This window comes from Protopterus annectens, chromosome 16.part0 (genome assembly GCF_019279795.1).
Source record: "Protopterus annectens isolate FY-2018-M chromosome 16.part0, PAN1.0, whole genome shotgun sequence".
Lineage (NCBI taxonomy): Eukaryota > Metazoa > Chordata > Ceratodontiformes > Protopteridae > Protopterus > Protopterus annectens.
The window spans coordinates 694,479,999-694,495,996 of NC_056750.1; the positions used below are offsets into that span (position 1 = coordinate 694,479,999).

Here is a 15,998-nt window from a genome sequence, read left to right on the forward strand (position 1 = left end):
GTGTGTGTGTGTTTGTCAGCTACTTGGACAGGGACACGAAGCACTGGTTGGACAGAAAGGGTGCTGGAGATTTTAGCTTGCCCACTAGGCTGAGATCTGGACCCTAGAGCTGAGCCAGTGGGGAGTCTTATTGGGGACCTGGAGAGCAAGGGAGCGACCAGCCCCGGACAGACTGTGATCTCCATGTGCTCTTAAGGGAAATCGCACTTTACTGTGTATTTTTGTTATCCTTTCCTCTTATATGAGATGTCCCTCACTGGTGTTAGTGGTGAGGATTGAGGATCCTTGATTGCTGGGCCAGGGCACGGGCATCACATATTAATTTTTTGGCAGTGGTGGGATATCCACACCACATATTAACTGGTTGGAGAATACTAATTGTCTTGTAGTGGTGTGGGTAAAGTGAATTCCTGTTGGTGTACAGTGAACTCTGAAGGTGTTTTGTACTCTAAATCAGCCACACAGTGAATACTCAGAGTTCAGATCACACTTGTTTTATTTCTTTTGTTAGCTTAGTCAGGGTGAGCAGGCAGCATGTCAGCAGCGGAGTATGGAAAGCTGACAAGGAGCCAACTGGCAGAGATGTGCCAGGCTAGGGAATTAGTGCATGGAAATCTGACTAAGGCAGACCTGATTGCAGCCTTGGTTACAGCTGCATCAGTAAACAGCAACCAGGAGGACAATCAGACTGGCAGTGGAGATAATAATTCCCTCAGGGAATATACAGCTCAACCTTTCTGCAGTGGACGTAAAAATCCATCTGGAGCTAAAGACACTTGAGTTGGAGGCCAGGCATTTGGAACTAGAGGCAGCTGAGAGAGTAAGGCATCTAGAGAGTGAGGATAAGGAGAAACTGTGATGTTTGCAGGATGAGGAGAATGAGAAACTGCTACACCTGGAAACTGAGAAAAAGGAGAGGCAGACGCAGTATGAGAAGGAGATGCTGACTCTTTGCCAGAGTCATGGAGGTAATGGGAAAGGGAGTAACTGGACTCCAGAAGCACAAAAGGTCAGTAAATTTCTTCCTCAGTTTAAAGAGAAGGATCGTTTTGATAGTTTCATTCATATGTTTGAGAGGATATGCAAACAGTATGGTGTTGACCAAAGGCTCTGGATACAGTTCCTGACTTCCTTACTCCATGGTAAAGCTGTAACTGTTTTCTCAAAAATGTCTGATGTTGCATGTTTTGATTATACTGCTGTTAAAAATCACTTGTTAGAATTGTTTAAGCTAACACCTGAAACATATAGAAAAAAGTTTTGTGAGCGTAGACACAAGGCAGATGAAAGTGTGTGTGAATATGTTGCTGAACTGAACACTTACTGCCATAGGTGGGTGAGTGGATGTCAGGTCACCACTTTTGATGGGCTGGCAGACCTTTTGGTGAGGGAACAAGCCATTAGCACTTTGCCTGAGGACATCAGATAGACAATGTGCCACTTCAGATGAGTTGGTGAAGAAGGGAGACCTATACCTGGCAAGCAGGGCAGCCCTGCAAAGGAACTGGACCCTCGGTACTGCACATGGGTCTAAAGGAACCCAGGGTGGGCAGCACAGACTGCCCCAACAGAATATGCCAGTACCAGGGGAAGCCACTATTCCAGGTGCACATCCAAGAGCTAGGGTTAAATGTTTTGAATGCAACCAGTGGGGCCATGTGGCATACTGGTGTCCACGGAGGCAAGGTGGAGAACAAAAGGTGAGGAAGCCAGTAAATGGGAAAGAAAATACCAATACTTGTTTGTCTTGAGACAACAAGGGTACCAAACTACCATCCTGCAGATGTCCTGATAGGGAAGGATTTGGATGAGGCAGTACCATGTGTTTGTGCAGTTAAACGCAGTCAGGCTAGGAGACAAGCATGTGGGTCTGGTAGCCTGGGGGAGACTCAGACAGACTGCATACTTGCAGCCAGGACTGGTGAGGTCATTACTTCATGGAGGGAGCTACCTGATAGCAGTGAGACTGAAGATGAGCCACAGCTGCATGTAGGTACTGATGGTCCCTTGGACAGAGTGACTGCAAAGGTAGAGGTGAGTACTAGTACCCAGGCTGACAGTGAGGCACTGCTGTCAGAGGATGCCAGACTTCCTTTCGATGGGGAGCTGGGAAGGGTTCCAAGGAGAGAATTGAGACAAGGTCAGCTCTCAGACCCTACATTGCAAGGCCTGAGGCAGGTAGCTTGGGAGACACCTGATTCTCAAGGAAAGGGGGAATCTGTATATTGGAACAAAGGGTTTTTGTACAGAGAGTGGACCCCTGAGGGAGGGCTAGAAGGTGAGAGAGTACAGCAGTTGATAGTGCCTAGAACCTGCTGTCTGATGCTTCTAGCCATAGCCCATGATATTCCCCTTGCAGGTCATAATGGCATAAAACGTACAGAGTCATATTATGCAGAACTTCTATTGGCCTGAAATTTCCAGAGATGTAACAGGGTACTGCAGGACCTGTGAGACTTACCAAAAGTTAGGCAAGGCAGGAGACAAGGTGAGAGCTCCTTTGATGCTTTTGCCTGTGATTGAGTAGCCATTTCAGAGGGTAGCTATGGATATTGTGGGTCCTCAAGGTACCCCAAGTTCCACAGGGAAAATGTATATCCTAGTGGTAGTGGATTATGCTACCCGATACCCTGAGGCAGTGGCGTTGTCCTCCATTGAGGCAGAGAAAGTGGCAAATGCATTGTTAGAGATTTTTAGCAGGGTAGGTTTCCCAAAAGAAATACTGACTGACAGAGATGCCAATTTCATGCCAGACCTGCTGGCTTGTCTGTGGACGTCCTGTGGGGTGAAGCACATGAAGACCACCCCATAACATCCCCAGACTAATGGTCTTGTTGAGAGGTTAAACTCTACAATCAAGTCCATGCTACGGGCATTTGCAGATCAGTTTAAGAAGAAGTAGGATAAATATTTGCACCATCTGTTGCTTACAGAGACGTTCCCTAGGAATCCACAGGTTTTTCACCCTTTGATTTTCTGTATGGGCATAGGGTGAGGGGACCTCCAGATTTAATTCGAGATGAGTGGGAAGGTGAGTGTGAACCTCACAAGGAGTCTGTTGTGGCACATGTCCTAAACCTCAGGACAGGGCTCAGGAAACTTATGGGCTTGGCCCAGAAGAACCTGGCAAAAGCCCAACAACATAAAAAGGTGTGGTATGACAGGAATGCTCGAGCTAGAGAGTATGCTGTGGGGCAGCAGGTAATGGTTCTCATTCCTGTCAGGCACAACAAGCTGCAAGCAGCTTGGTAGGGACCCTACAAGGTGGTAAGAAAGGTAAGTGATGTTAACTACATGGTGAAACTTTTAGGCAGAATGCAGGGGCACAAATTGTACCGTGTTAACATGATGAAACCTTACCATGACAGGGAGGTCCTTGTGCTGAGCATTTGCAGTGGGGATTGCAGGAGTCTGAGGGAGATCTGGGGACTGATCTCCTCAGTGAGGCTCTTGCTGACACCTCAGTGGAAGGGGTAGCAATGCCCCAGCAGCTATCTCCTACACAGGTTCAAGAAATCTGAGCAGTGTTGCAGGAAATTGGGGACATGTTCACTGGGAAACCAGGGTGCACCCTCCTGGGGCAGCACCAGGTGGATACAGGACCCCAAAGGCCTATTAGGCAGACCCCTTATAGAGTGCCTGAGAGAGTCGAACAGACTCTGAGGGAGGAGGTAAAGGAGATGTTGGAACTAGGAGTGATTCAAGAGTCCAACAGTTCCTGGGCCTCCCCAGTGGTGCTGGTGGCAAAGAAGGATGGCAGCACCAGGTTCTGTGTGGACTACAGGAAAATAAATAGTCACACAGAGTCAGATGCTTACCCCATGCCTGGGACAGATGAGGCGCTAGAGCAGCTGGGTGGGGCTAAGTATCTTACAACCATTTATCTTACCAAGGGTTACTGGCAGTTGCCCTTGACTCCCAGTGCTAGAGAGAAGTGAGCCTTTGTTTTGTTTGGCTTGTATGAGTTCACAAAGATGGCCTTTGGGATGAAGAATACCCCAGCAACTTTCCAGAGGCTGGTAGATCATATCCTAGTAGGAGCAGGAGGGTTTGCCCTTGCTTACCTAGATGATATTGCCATATACAGCCATACCTAACAAGAGCACCTTCAACATGTCAGGGAGGTGTTGGGAATACTACAGAGGGCAGGGTTGACCATTAAGCCGAGAAAATATCAGGTGGGTATGGCAGAGGTCCCCTACCTAGTACACACAGTGGGGAGTGGTAAGATAAGGCCAGAACCTGACAAAGTGGAAGCTATTCAGGCATGGCCTGCACCTGTTACTAAAAAGCAGGTGAGGGCATTCTTAGGGACAGCAGGGTACTACAGTAAGTTTGTCCCCAGTTATATTACCATAGCTGCTCCCCTCACAGACCTCACAAAGAAGAACAGGCCAGATAAGGTAGTGTGGACCACAGTATGTGAGCAGGCATTCCAGAAGCTTAAAGCAGCTTTGGGAGGACCCCCTGTGTTAGCCAGTCCAGATTACAGCAAAGAATTTGTTGTGCAGGTGGATGCTTCAAGCCATGGGGTGGGGGCTGTACTTAGCCAGATTTCTTCTGAGGGGGAAGAGCACCCAGTCGTTTATCTCAGTTGTAGGCCCCAACCCAGGCATGAATGCTATGCAGCTGTAGAAAAGGAATATCTAGCCATAGTGTGGGCACTGCAGAAATGCCAGCCTTATCTGTGTGGAAGGAAATTCTCTGTTATGACAAATCACAACCCCCTAACATGGTTAAACTGAGCCAACCAGCAAAATGCCAAGTTGCTAAGATGGAGCCTGGGGTTGCAAGCATATGATATGTCCATGCAGCTCCGCAGTGGGATTAGCAATGCTAATGCAGATGGGCTCTCAAGACAGGGACTGGGGTAAGGTATACTCAGATAAACCTAACTCCCTCAAGCAGCAATTCAAAAGGGTCACTTGAAAAACTAGCTTTAGTTCTCCGGGGGGGGGGGGATATGTGAAGATTGGGTGAAGACAGATGAAGGCTGCCAGTCTAGCCAGACAGACTTTTGGAGATAATTCTGTCATCTGTAAATATTAATGTATACCACAGGCTTGTTGTCTTAAATGGTAAAAATAGTGTTACATGTGAAACTGAAAAAATGCATCAACAGTGCACTCTACTGACCAAGTAAAGCATGCTGTGACCCTTTGATGTTAAAACTCAGAGTCAATAAGTCTAGAGTGAGGCATCCTGCCTATTATTTTAAGACCAGAGTTAATAGCCAGAATTTGCATACATAAATGTCCTTTATTGCTCTGGATTCTGCCCAGAAGTGAAGAATGTAAATTTAGTTTCTGTTAGCCTGGGAACCCAGGGAAGTGTGAAGAATGATGTAATGTGAAGCAGGAATGTGATTTTAAAAACAGAGAGAATCAGAGAGCATTAAGCATTTTTGTCTTGACCATCCAACCCACCAGCACTGTCTTGCTTTATATGTAAGTTTATCTTAGACTTGTGTTTTCTCTCAGAAATAGCTAGAAACTAGAAAGATTGTGCTAAGTGTTTTTCTGTGATGTCATAACTGTACTACTGAATTATTTCAAGTATTTATCTGTTATGTCTGAACTCTTGACTAGCATTGTGTATTAAAATGTATTGCCTTGTGTTTTTACTATTTGTTATTAAATATTTTTAAACCCTTTCAACTGTGGCTGTTTTTGTATAGATAATTTAAGCTCTCTAGAGTACTTGCATGCCTTTAGTAAAATTGTACAAAGCCACTCCAATAGCTTTAGCTGTGGGCTATAATACCAATTGGGTAATAATATTGCACAGTAATAATTGGACACCCTTTTAAGGGTCTTTGAGTAGCTAATAAATATTAGTAGGTGGTGGCAGCTGGTAGTACTATATAGTCTGGGGAAAAAAGGGCACAGCTGGAGAACCTGTGCCAGCCTTCCCGAGGAGTGTCTGTGTGGCTGTATAAACTCTTAAAGTGTGTGTGTGTGTGTGTGTCTGTGTGTGTGTGTGCGTGTGTGTGTGTGTGTGTGTGTGTGTTAGCTACTTGGTCCGGGACACAAAGCACTGGTTGGACAGAAAGGGTGCTGGAGGTTTTAGCTTGCCCACTAAGTTGAGATCTGGACCCTATAGCTGTGCCAGTGGGAAGTCTTATTGGGGACCTGGAGAGAAAGGGAGCGACCAACCCCAGACAGACTGTGATCTCAATGTGCTCTTAAGGGAAATTGCACTTTACTGTGTGCATTTGTTATCCTTTCCTCCTATATGAGATGCCCCTCACTGGTGTTAGTGGTGAGGATTGAGGCTCCTTGATTGCTGGGCCAGGGCACAGGCATCACAACTTTAATAATACTGGTCACCATGAGCCACAACTTTAATAATAGCTGTCCACCATGAGCCACTAGAAAAAAAAATCCTCACCTTGTGACCCCTGAACCAGAAGTCCTGTTTTGCTTATTATAGTACAGCAAGTGGTCTACCAAATTAATGGGATTTGCAATATGGCTATTATGCTGTTCAGTGTCTCCTGATTTTGAACATGGAGAGTTTTTCAGTAAGGAAACACTAGATGACTAAAAAATAGAGAGCTTCCTGTTTTTATATTATATGATGAAATCTAGCTTTTAAATCATAACTCCCACAATAATCCAATTCAATACAGGTAATAGATGACAGATTTATGGGTTCCTATTAGTTTGTCGACAGCTTAAGTTTTTTAATGGTTAAACATGGATACCTAATCGTCAAAAGCTTACAATAGCAAACTGCCACTTTATCAAAGTCTTTCCTTGGGAAAGAATTCAGGAGACTCTTATTGTAGATTTGCCCTTTCCCAAATGCAGAGCGATCTCAGAGTTGGTATATTTAGTTAGGGGAGTGTGGGGGGTGCAGCCCCGCAGTGTATTTGGGTGTGTTTGTTTTTTTTGTTTCCCAAGGAAAGAATTTGATTATGCGGCTGTTCGCTATTGTAAGGTTTTGAAGGTTAGGTATCGATGATTTTGGATTAGACAACCTAAGCTGTAGATGTTATAATATAGACGCCAGGATTATTTTTGCTGTGAAAAATAAACATAATTTGATACAGAATTTAAGATGTATCAAAAACCTTTGTAATATAAGTAGCACGGCAAACATTAGCACTTTTAACTTTGAAGTTTTATCATGTTTTACATAACACATATATATAAAATTGCATTTTAATCATTTTACTGAAATGAGTACATGATAGGCGCAGTCTGCTTTCCCTGCACCATTGTTTCTGTACAAAATTACCCTGGCTGAATAGACTGTAGAGTCGTCTATTGCTACAAGTACCAGGCACCATAGGTTATAGTAAACATATATGCCTTCATCTGATCTTAAACAAACTTGCCTTTCTGAGATATACTCACATTTTTGAAGTCTCGGAAAGGCACAAACTGGACAATGTCTCTCATGGCTGGTTCACCCTTAGGGGACAGCAGTGTACCCTCATCTCCATCAAGTATCCTCATATCAGTGAAATCAGCATTGCCAACCCCCACAATGATGATGGACATGGGGAGATGAGAGGCCTGCACCACAATCTCCCGTGTCTCTGCCATGTCAGTCACAACTCCATCAGTGATGATCAGTAAAATATAGTATTTCTGTAAAAAATGAAACATAAACAGAGATCAGAGTGTATATAGCCAGAAGACAAGATGACCGTATCTGTGTTCTTTCTCCTTGCAGAAGAAAATAAACACTCATACATACATATTTACATAATTGCCTGTCTGTCTACATATCACACACACACCCCTTTTGTTTATAAATCATTAACACATACAGTACTCTCTCACACACACATCCCTTCTGTCTATAAATCATTAACACATATACATGCAGTATTCAAACACACAAATATATATAGTATATTTTTAAATCTAAACCACGAGTAGAATAAGTGTGAGCATAACTACAAAAAAAATTGTAATTATGATCAAATAGATCAAACTTTATTACCAGCTATAATTTTAACTAAACACAGCATTTTAATCCTCACTTACTAAGACTTCATCAGAAATACATACATCACTTACCTTTTTGTTTATATACACTTTGTCATAATCACCATTTCTCATATAAGATTACATGAATATTTTAAAATAATGTAAATATGTATATATGTACTTAAAATTAATATCTATATAAAAGACCCTAATTTCTAACCAATTACATAAAATATCACAGTTGTTAATAAATATAAAGTGGTTTGGGATCATATGGTAATGCAGAAGTATGTCATAATCCATAATCTATTCACAAAAATTTATAAGTGGTAATAATGTTTCATCTATTTCATCAACCAAAAGCTGCTGGCTGAAGTTTCTAGACTATAAGTGTGACTCTTTTTTTTTTTTTTTTTTTTTATTTATAGTTTTATCTCTATATATCAAGAGAAAAATAAATAATTGCAAATGTAAAAGTAAAAAAATGCACAAGGTAATTTACTAAACTTGGAGAACATTTGCAAATCTGTGCTTAATACGTAGTGAGTCCAAATGAACAACATTAAAAAGTACTGTTAACTGGACCTAAGAAATGAGAATAACTTAACTTTGACTAACATTTTTATGGTTGCTTTTATGTTTTAGTTTTATCCTCATATGTTATATAATTGTAATTTATTAACCCCTTGTAGATGGGGCAATGTAGTAATTGCCTAATGTACACAGACAACCCTCTCCTCCTACCACCCAACACTACAACCTGTGAGAGATGCAATATTTAGCCAAACTGCAGGTAAAGCTCTCTCCAACCAAGACTGAACTTGACAGGAGGAGAAGGTAAACACCTGCACCACACCACACTCATCACATAGTCCCACTAAACCTACACCACCAAAATTTACACTTAGAAACACAAAAACATTTGTGGAGGCTCTCAATAATAATCTGCTCAAGCAACAGAGACCTCAAAAGCAGAAACACAAGCAACCTCCACCCCCCCAACACAACCCAAATGACACATAGCACACAGACTCAGTGTGCCACTTAACCACAGCCCATAAGGCAAAACAACATACCCAACACACTAGTCATAGGTGACTCCATAGTCAGGCACACTGATGTCCCACTCACCAGGCTAAATAAGGAGGTTACTGTCAGCTGCCTGTCTGGTGCCAGGATCCGCCGCATAACCCATGCACTCAGGTCACTCAACAAATACAAACATGACTCTGTCATTGTCCATGTTGGTGTGAATGAACTGAGACATACCTCCCTGGACTACATGAAACGAGACATGGAAGAGCACTCTGATCTTGTAACCCAGGCAGGTATGACCCTAGCCCTGAGTAGCATCCTGCCATCACCCAGGATGATACCGCAGTACAAGGACAATATGATTGACTTCAACAATTGGCTAAGCTTTTGGTGTCACTCTAAGGGGATCCAGTATCTGTCTGCCTGGGATGACATGGTCAGCAGATCATGATTCTTTGCCAGAGATGGCCTGCACCTGTCACCCCTGGGATTCCGGATACTGGCTAAGGCTCTTGCCACCCCTATAGTGCCTTTTTTATGCAAGGTTCAAATGACAATTTCACCACTGTAACAGGAACAGGCAAGCAAAAACTGAGGGTAATGCTACTCAATGCTAGAAGTCTAAATCTCAAAATGCACTCCCTCAAGGCACTCCTTAAAATGGAGAACATTTATATCTGTGCAATGACTGAGACCTGGTTCAAGGCTCCAGAGACCCCACCCCTGCATTACCAGGTTATAACTCATACCACACTTTTTGGCCATCTAACCTGGACCGGAACACCAAAGGCAGAGGTGTGTCCATATTCATTAAGGATATCCACACCTCCAGGCATGTTGCTCAGCATAATGCATCTGAGGTTATCCAAGTGCAACTAACTCTGGGCAAAACTGGAATCCAAATTGTAGCTTGCTACAGATCCCCCACCATGCCCCGGAATTCCCACTCCACTTTTCTTGATATACTGGAAAATATTAGGGTTCAACCAAACACCCTAATAATGGGTGATTTCAACTACCCCACCATTAACTGGGAAAACTACTCATGTACCAACTCCTTCACTCAATGCTTTCTGGAATTCATAAATTCCAATGCCCTGGATCAACTTATCCACACACCCACCAGGGGCAGCAATATCCTAGACCTAGTCATTACCAACATGAGTGACCGATGTGACACACACCTGAAGTCAACTCCTCATTAGTCAGATCCGACCATAAGCTAATCACCCTAGATATCCACATCCCGCTGTTACCCCCCCCCCCCATTAAGGAAACCATGAAAAAAAATTGTCCAAAGCCAATTTCATGCTTCTTAAGACAGACGTGGTGAACTTCATGACACCCTTACAGATGGACAATACAGTTACTACTGCTGAATTCTACACAAATGCACTCTTTAAGCACTTACATGAGTGCATGGATCGTGCTATAACAAACAGAACCAAGATGCTATCCTCCAAAAAATGGAAGCCAATCTGGTGGTGCCCTGCCATAAACAAACTGTACAACAGAAGGAAGAAATTGTTGCAGAAGAGAGTAAAATCCCATGGGTGGAGGAGCTCCCTGGTCAGCCTCAGTAAGAAGCTGAGATCCCTTATAAGATCCAAGCTATCTACGAAAACAAAATCAACACCGATTCTAAGGACAACCAGAAAGCATTCTATAGTTATGTCAAGAATCTCAATGGCAACACCCAGATCTGCTCTGAGTTACAGCACAACGGCATGAAAATTACAGAACAAACTGATATTGCCAACATCCTGGCAGATAGGTTCAGTGCTAACTTTACCCCCCATCCCCACCCCCTAAAGGGCCCATATCTATACAGGAAGAATGGAAAGTCCCTGTAATCACAACTACGCAGGTAAAAGCTGCACTCTCTAAAGCCAAAAACTCAGCATCCATGGGACTGGACAACATCCCAGGTTGCATTTTACATGAACTTCAGAACAAACTGGCTCCCCACCTAAGCATCATGTTCAATTATAGCCTCCCATCAGGCTTTGTGCCCACTGAATGGCATACAGCAAGAGTTATCCCACTCCACAAGGGGGGAGCCATCACTGATCCTGGGAACTATTGCCCTATTAGCCTGACAAGCCTGGTGGAACGTATCATCATGGAATTCATAAACAAAGATATTGGTAACCTTCAAACACTGGACCCCACCCAGTTCGGGTTTGTGAAAGGCAGATCATGCCGCCTGAACCTGATTGACTTCTTTGAGGCAGTCACCAAAGCCGTAGATGAGGGTAAGGTGGTTTTCACAGCCTATCTTGACCTTGCCAAGGCTTTCGACACCATCCCCCATTCTGGAATTATAGCTAAACTCACTAAACTAGGCATAAATCCTTATGTCACAAGATGGGTTGCCAACTGGCTCACTGACAGAACCCACACTGTAAAAGTTCCACACTCCAAATCTGACCTCAAACAAGTGACAAGTGGAGTACCACAGGGTTCAGTCCTGGGACCTCTCCTGTTTGGTATCTACTTTTCTGAAGTACAGGCTAACACAGAAGGCCTCTGGCTAATAAAGTTTGCAGATGACTGCAAACTAGGAGCCATAGTCGAGTCCCCAAAAGATGTGGAAATCCTACAGAAGGGCCTCGCTGAAACAGATGCCTGGTGTCAGAGCCATGGCCTCAAGCTCAATGCCAAAAAGTGCGTTGTCATCCCCTTTGGTAAAAACTCTGTACCCATGAACTACCACATAGGTGGCAGTCTACTTAATGTCGAATGAGTGATGAGACCTTGGGACCCAGGTGGACAGTAGTCTGTTGTTTGATAGTCACATCGCCACCGTAGTCAGGAAGGCCTTCTACATGGCACACCTCATCATAAAAGGGCTCTCATCCAGGAAAAAAGAGATCATTCTTCCCCTCTACTCGACACTCATTAGACCCATTATAGAGTACAATGCCCCTTTTGGAATGTACCTCACAAGACATCTGCAGGCACTGGAAAGGCCACAGAAGTACCTCACAAAGAGAATTACTGGCCTCAAACAGATGCCCTACACTGACCATCTCAAAAAACTCCAGCTTTACTCCATAGCATATCACCTACTCCGAGGTGATCTCTGCCTAACATATACAGCTATGTCAAACCCAGAGCTGTTGGACATGTTACACCTAAAGAAATCCCAATCCCTCCAAGCTACATGCTCTAGGGACCTAAACCTTGTCACCACAATAAACAGGACATGCTGGAGGGATAGATTCCTGTCCCAGAATCTTCCCATACTCTGGAACAGGCTACCCATCTATGTCAAGCAAAGTTCTTCATTAGCACTCTTCAAGAAAAATCTTGATGAGTGGATGGGAAATAGGAAATTCACCCCGGGGATCACTTCTGTGTCTCTGCTCAACAGTGGTACAGGAAAATAACTTTCTTGGGTGGCGTAAGCCTGGGAACCTTGTTGGCTAGGCTTACGTGGGCCCTCGGGCTTATAGCCTAGTACTTACCTATGAATATAGTGACCGCGCCTTTCTGAGGTCTAAGTTGCTCATCTCCAAGGGAAATAAATTATCACCCTTTTTATATAGTTGAAGGACTTTGCTTTGTTTAACTCAGTTACATAAAAAAGTCAAATCTTATTAAAACCACATCAAGTAAAACAAAGTTCTTTAAAAGGTAAAAAAATACTACATAACAGACATTGTCAAATTCATATACTGCTGTCATTTTGTCCTGTTTTTACAACATCCTTTGAAGAAAGTACTCAATTTATGTTGTAGCAAATCTTGCTTTTTAAACATTTATGTTTCTTTATATCTATTTGCATCCTGTGAGGCAATAGACCTGTCAGCAACTAAGTTATTTTTTGTAAAATGCCTGTTTACTAGACTTGTCATAGACCGTTCTCTATACAAATGCCAAAATATCAGTCTTCATAGCAAGGTTTCACGATGGATCAATGTCTGCTTTTCTTTGTTTAGCTTAGTTTATGCCATATATTGCAGTTAGTAACGAGTCTTTAATTATTTAGAAAACTGTGGCACAGGAATATACAAGGCAGGATGTATATTTCAGATATTTACTAATTATTTCTGTGCAACAGACCAGAACATGGATGACAGGCCAGTCTTCTCACAGTACATAAAAGGCCAAAATACTACCTTGCAATTATTTAAAGCAGTTGTTATTGGTAACTGTTAATGTCTGACCTTGTATTTATTTATTTGTTATTTCTTTACCAAGGTACCTACCGAGGTAGGTAGTCTGGTTTGTTGATCTTTTTAAGTTAGGTTGCAAGATCAAAACACAAGAAGAGATATTCAAAAGCAAGAATACAAACTATAAAGAAACTATACTTATATGAGAAACACAAGGCATGCAGAAGATGGAGCTGCATTGTGACAGAAGGCACAGAACATACAGGTAGAATGTGTTAACTCATTACAGCGGAGTGAAGTCTCCAGGTATTTTTGCAGTTACCTCCTGCTGTGCCTCTAGGTGTCAAATATTGCCTATTCATATTTGCATTAATAATTCCAAAACCATGATACATACAAGTTATCAGAATTTTTTATCTTGAAGCATACATGATGGCAAATATAATTTTATTGATATATGACCTCTATCAATTAGTACTGGTTAGAGCTGTAAGGCAATAAGTTTATTTTTTAAAGGGTGAAGCCACACCCACTGGGAGTTAAAGGTACACACTCAAAAGAGGTCTACTGGAGGGAATGAGTTAAATACAGTGGATAAAGTGAAATAAATATCTAATTATGTAAAATGTATTTAATAAATGCACACATTTCAGTTCATATGCAGAAATCAAAAATGAAATATGTTGATATATATATATATATATATATATATATATATATATATATATATATATATATATAGGTCCACTTCTTAATTTCGAAATTGTTCCAGTCTCGAGATGCATAAAATCGAGGCCACAAAATTGAGGTTGTGACATCTCAAAATTAAGAAATGAACTAAAATAAAAAAGAAAACATGTAAAACCATGGTTTTGCAGGGGGGCTTTCCACGCCCCCTGCAAATTAAATATACTTACTCCGAGATAACGCTACAGTGAAGAGAATGGGAACATTGCCATTGTCTTCAATGTAGCGTGATCTCGGAGTTAGTATATTTAAGCTGCTGAGTGTGTCGGGCGGTGTAGGGAGGCTTGCCCTCCTGCAAAAACATGGTTTTACATGTTTTCTTTTTTTTAGTTCATTTCTTTATTTCAAGATTTCACAACCTTGAGATTGTGGCCTCAATTTTATGACTCTCGAGACTGTGAAGTTTCAAAATTAAGAAGGGGATCCCTTTTGCCTAGGGCACCAGTTTGATCTAGGGCCTCTCCTTGTACCACTTTTGTTAAATTTAATTTCATGGTACTGGAACAACTAGAGTTATTTTTTGGAGAATATGCTACACTGTTAGAAGTGAAAGAACTCATATGGCAGCTCCTACTGAGAGCGGAGTCAGCACCAGGGTTAAATGATAGCTTGAATTTAAAATGTGCATTGAGATGGCATTGCTAAATCTCAGATTTCTTGGTATTTCACTTTACTCCTGTTTTATTCATGCTTTATTCATGTTTCAGGAAGTGCTATCTGTTTTGCATTTCTAAAATGTCATTGGTTCATCCTGATTTTATTGCTTTGTGTAACAGTATTTTTCCATTCCTTTGTGATTCTGATCTAATTTCTGAAGAAGTTCTTAGATATGGGAGAACAAAAGTGCTAAAATAAATCGGTTCCAGAGAAGTTTTTGTCCTTGCTTCATTTATGTCATGCCAAAGAAGTTTATTTTACATATGCTGTGTTTCTTCTTTTGTAAGTTGTCGGTTTTGTAAACATATATATATATATATATATATATATATATATATATATATATATATATATATGGGTCTGCTACTGGAGATCAAAATTACACTATTTCAAAATCCAGTAGTAGATGTCCACTAACATGAAAGTACACTTCACTGAAAGTGCACTTTCACGAACACCACTTTAGCGAATGGTTATGGACCCTAGGGTTAGGGCTTGGGTTAAGGACAGTGGATAGCTAGTAGGGCTATCCGCTAACCTTAACCCAAGCCCTAACCGTAACATCCATGACTACTGCACCACAATGGAGGAAATTGTATGTCCTCCACAGTGCAATAGTCATGGACCTATGTCCTTCACTGTGGTGCGGTAGTCACGGACCTTACGGTTAGGGCTTGGGATAAGGATAGTGGATAGCTAGTCCACTATCCTTAACCCAAGCCCTAACCCTAAGGTCCATGACTACTGCACCACAGTGAAGGACATTGCCTGTTCGTTCTAGTGGTGTTCGCAAAAGTGCACTTTCGGTGAAGTGCCCGTTCATGTTAGTGGGCATCTAGTACTGGATTTCGAAACAGTGTAATTTCGATCTCTGGTAGTAGACCCATATGTGTGTGTGTGTATATATATATATATATATATATATATATATATATATATACACACATACATACATATGGGTTATGTTCAGAATTTCGAAGTCCAAAACTTTGAATCTCATATGATCGAAGAATATGTGTTTGAAGTTTTAAAACTTTGAAATCCTGAACAGAGATTAGGATACAGCATGGACCGGGAGATTTCCCTTGTCATCACTGTAGTGCGATTTCGGAGCTGGTAAATTTAAGTTGCGGGGGGTGTGGGGGGTGCAGGGGGGCTTGCCCCCCTTCATACGCTTGTTTTTTATGTGTTTAGTGGTGTTATATTGACAAGTCAAGATGTGCCATGCAGATACACTCCCACCCAAGAAGATTGAATGCTGTAATTAATTCAAAAGTTGCTTCAACAAAGTATTAGTTTAAGGGTGTGCACACCTATGCAACCAGCTTATTGTACGTTTCTTATTTTTCATGTTTTTTCCCCTCACAGATTTGTTTGTTTTTCAGTGGAATTGTACAGGTTATAGCTCACATTAAATAATGGTGGGAAAAGTTTTAAAATTATTTATTGTGGTCTCATTTTTTTATATCACAAAAAACTGGCATTTTAACATGGG

At 41.9% G+C, this 15,998-nt stretch overlaps 1 protein-coding gene across 2 annotated transcripts in view; it reads right to left on the bottom strand.

The window, feature by feature from the left end:
* The window catches only part of CPNE6 (copine 6), an 886,978-nt gene that overhangs the window by 41,656 nt on the left and 829,324 nt on the right, over positions 1 to 15,998 (bottom strand). For both annotated transcript variants that reach the window (XM_044058469.1, XM_044058468.1), the window contains exon 15: positions 7,362 to 7,598. In XM_044058469.1, the coding sequence (XP_043914404.1) occupies positions 7,362 to 7,598 (237 nt within the window). The remainder of the gene's footprint in view (positions 1 to 7,361; positions 7,599 to 15,998) is intronic.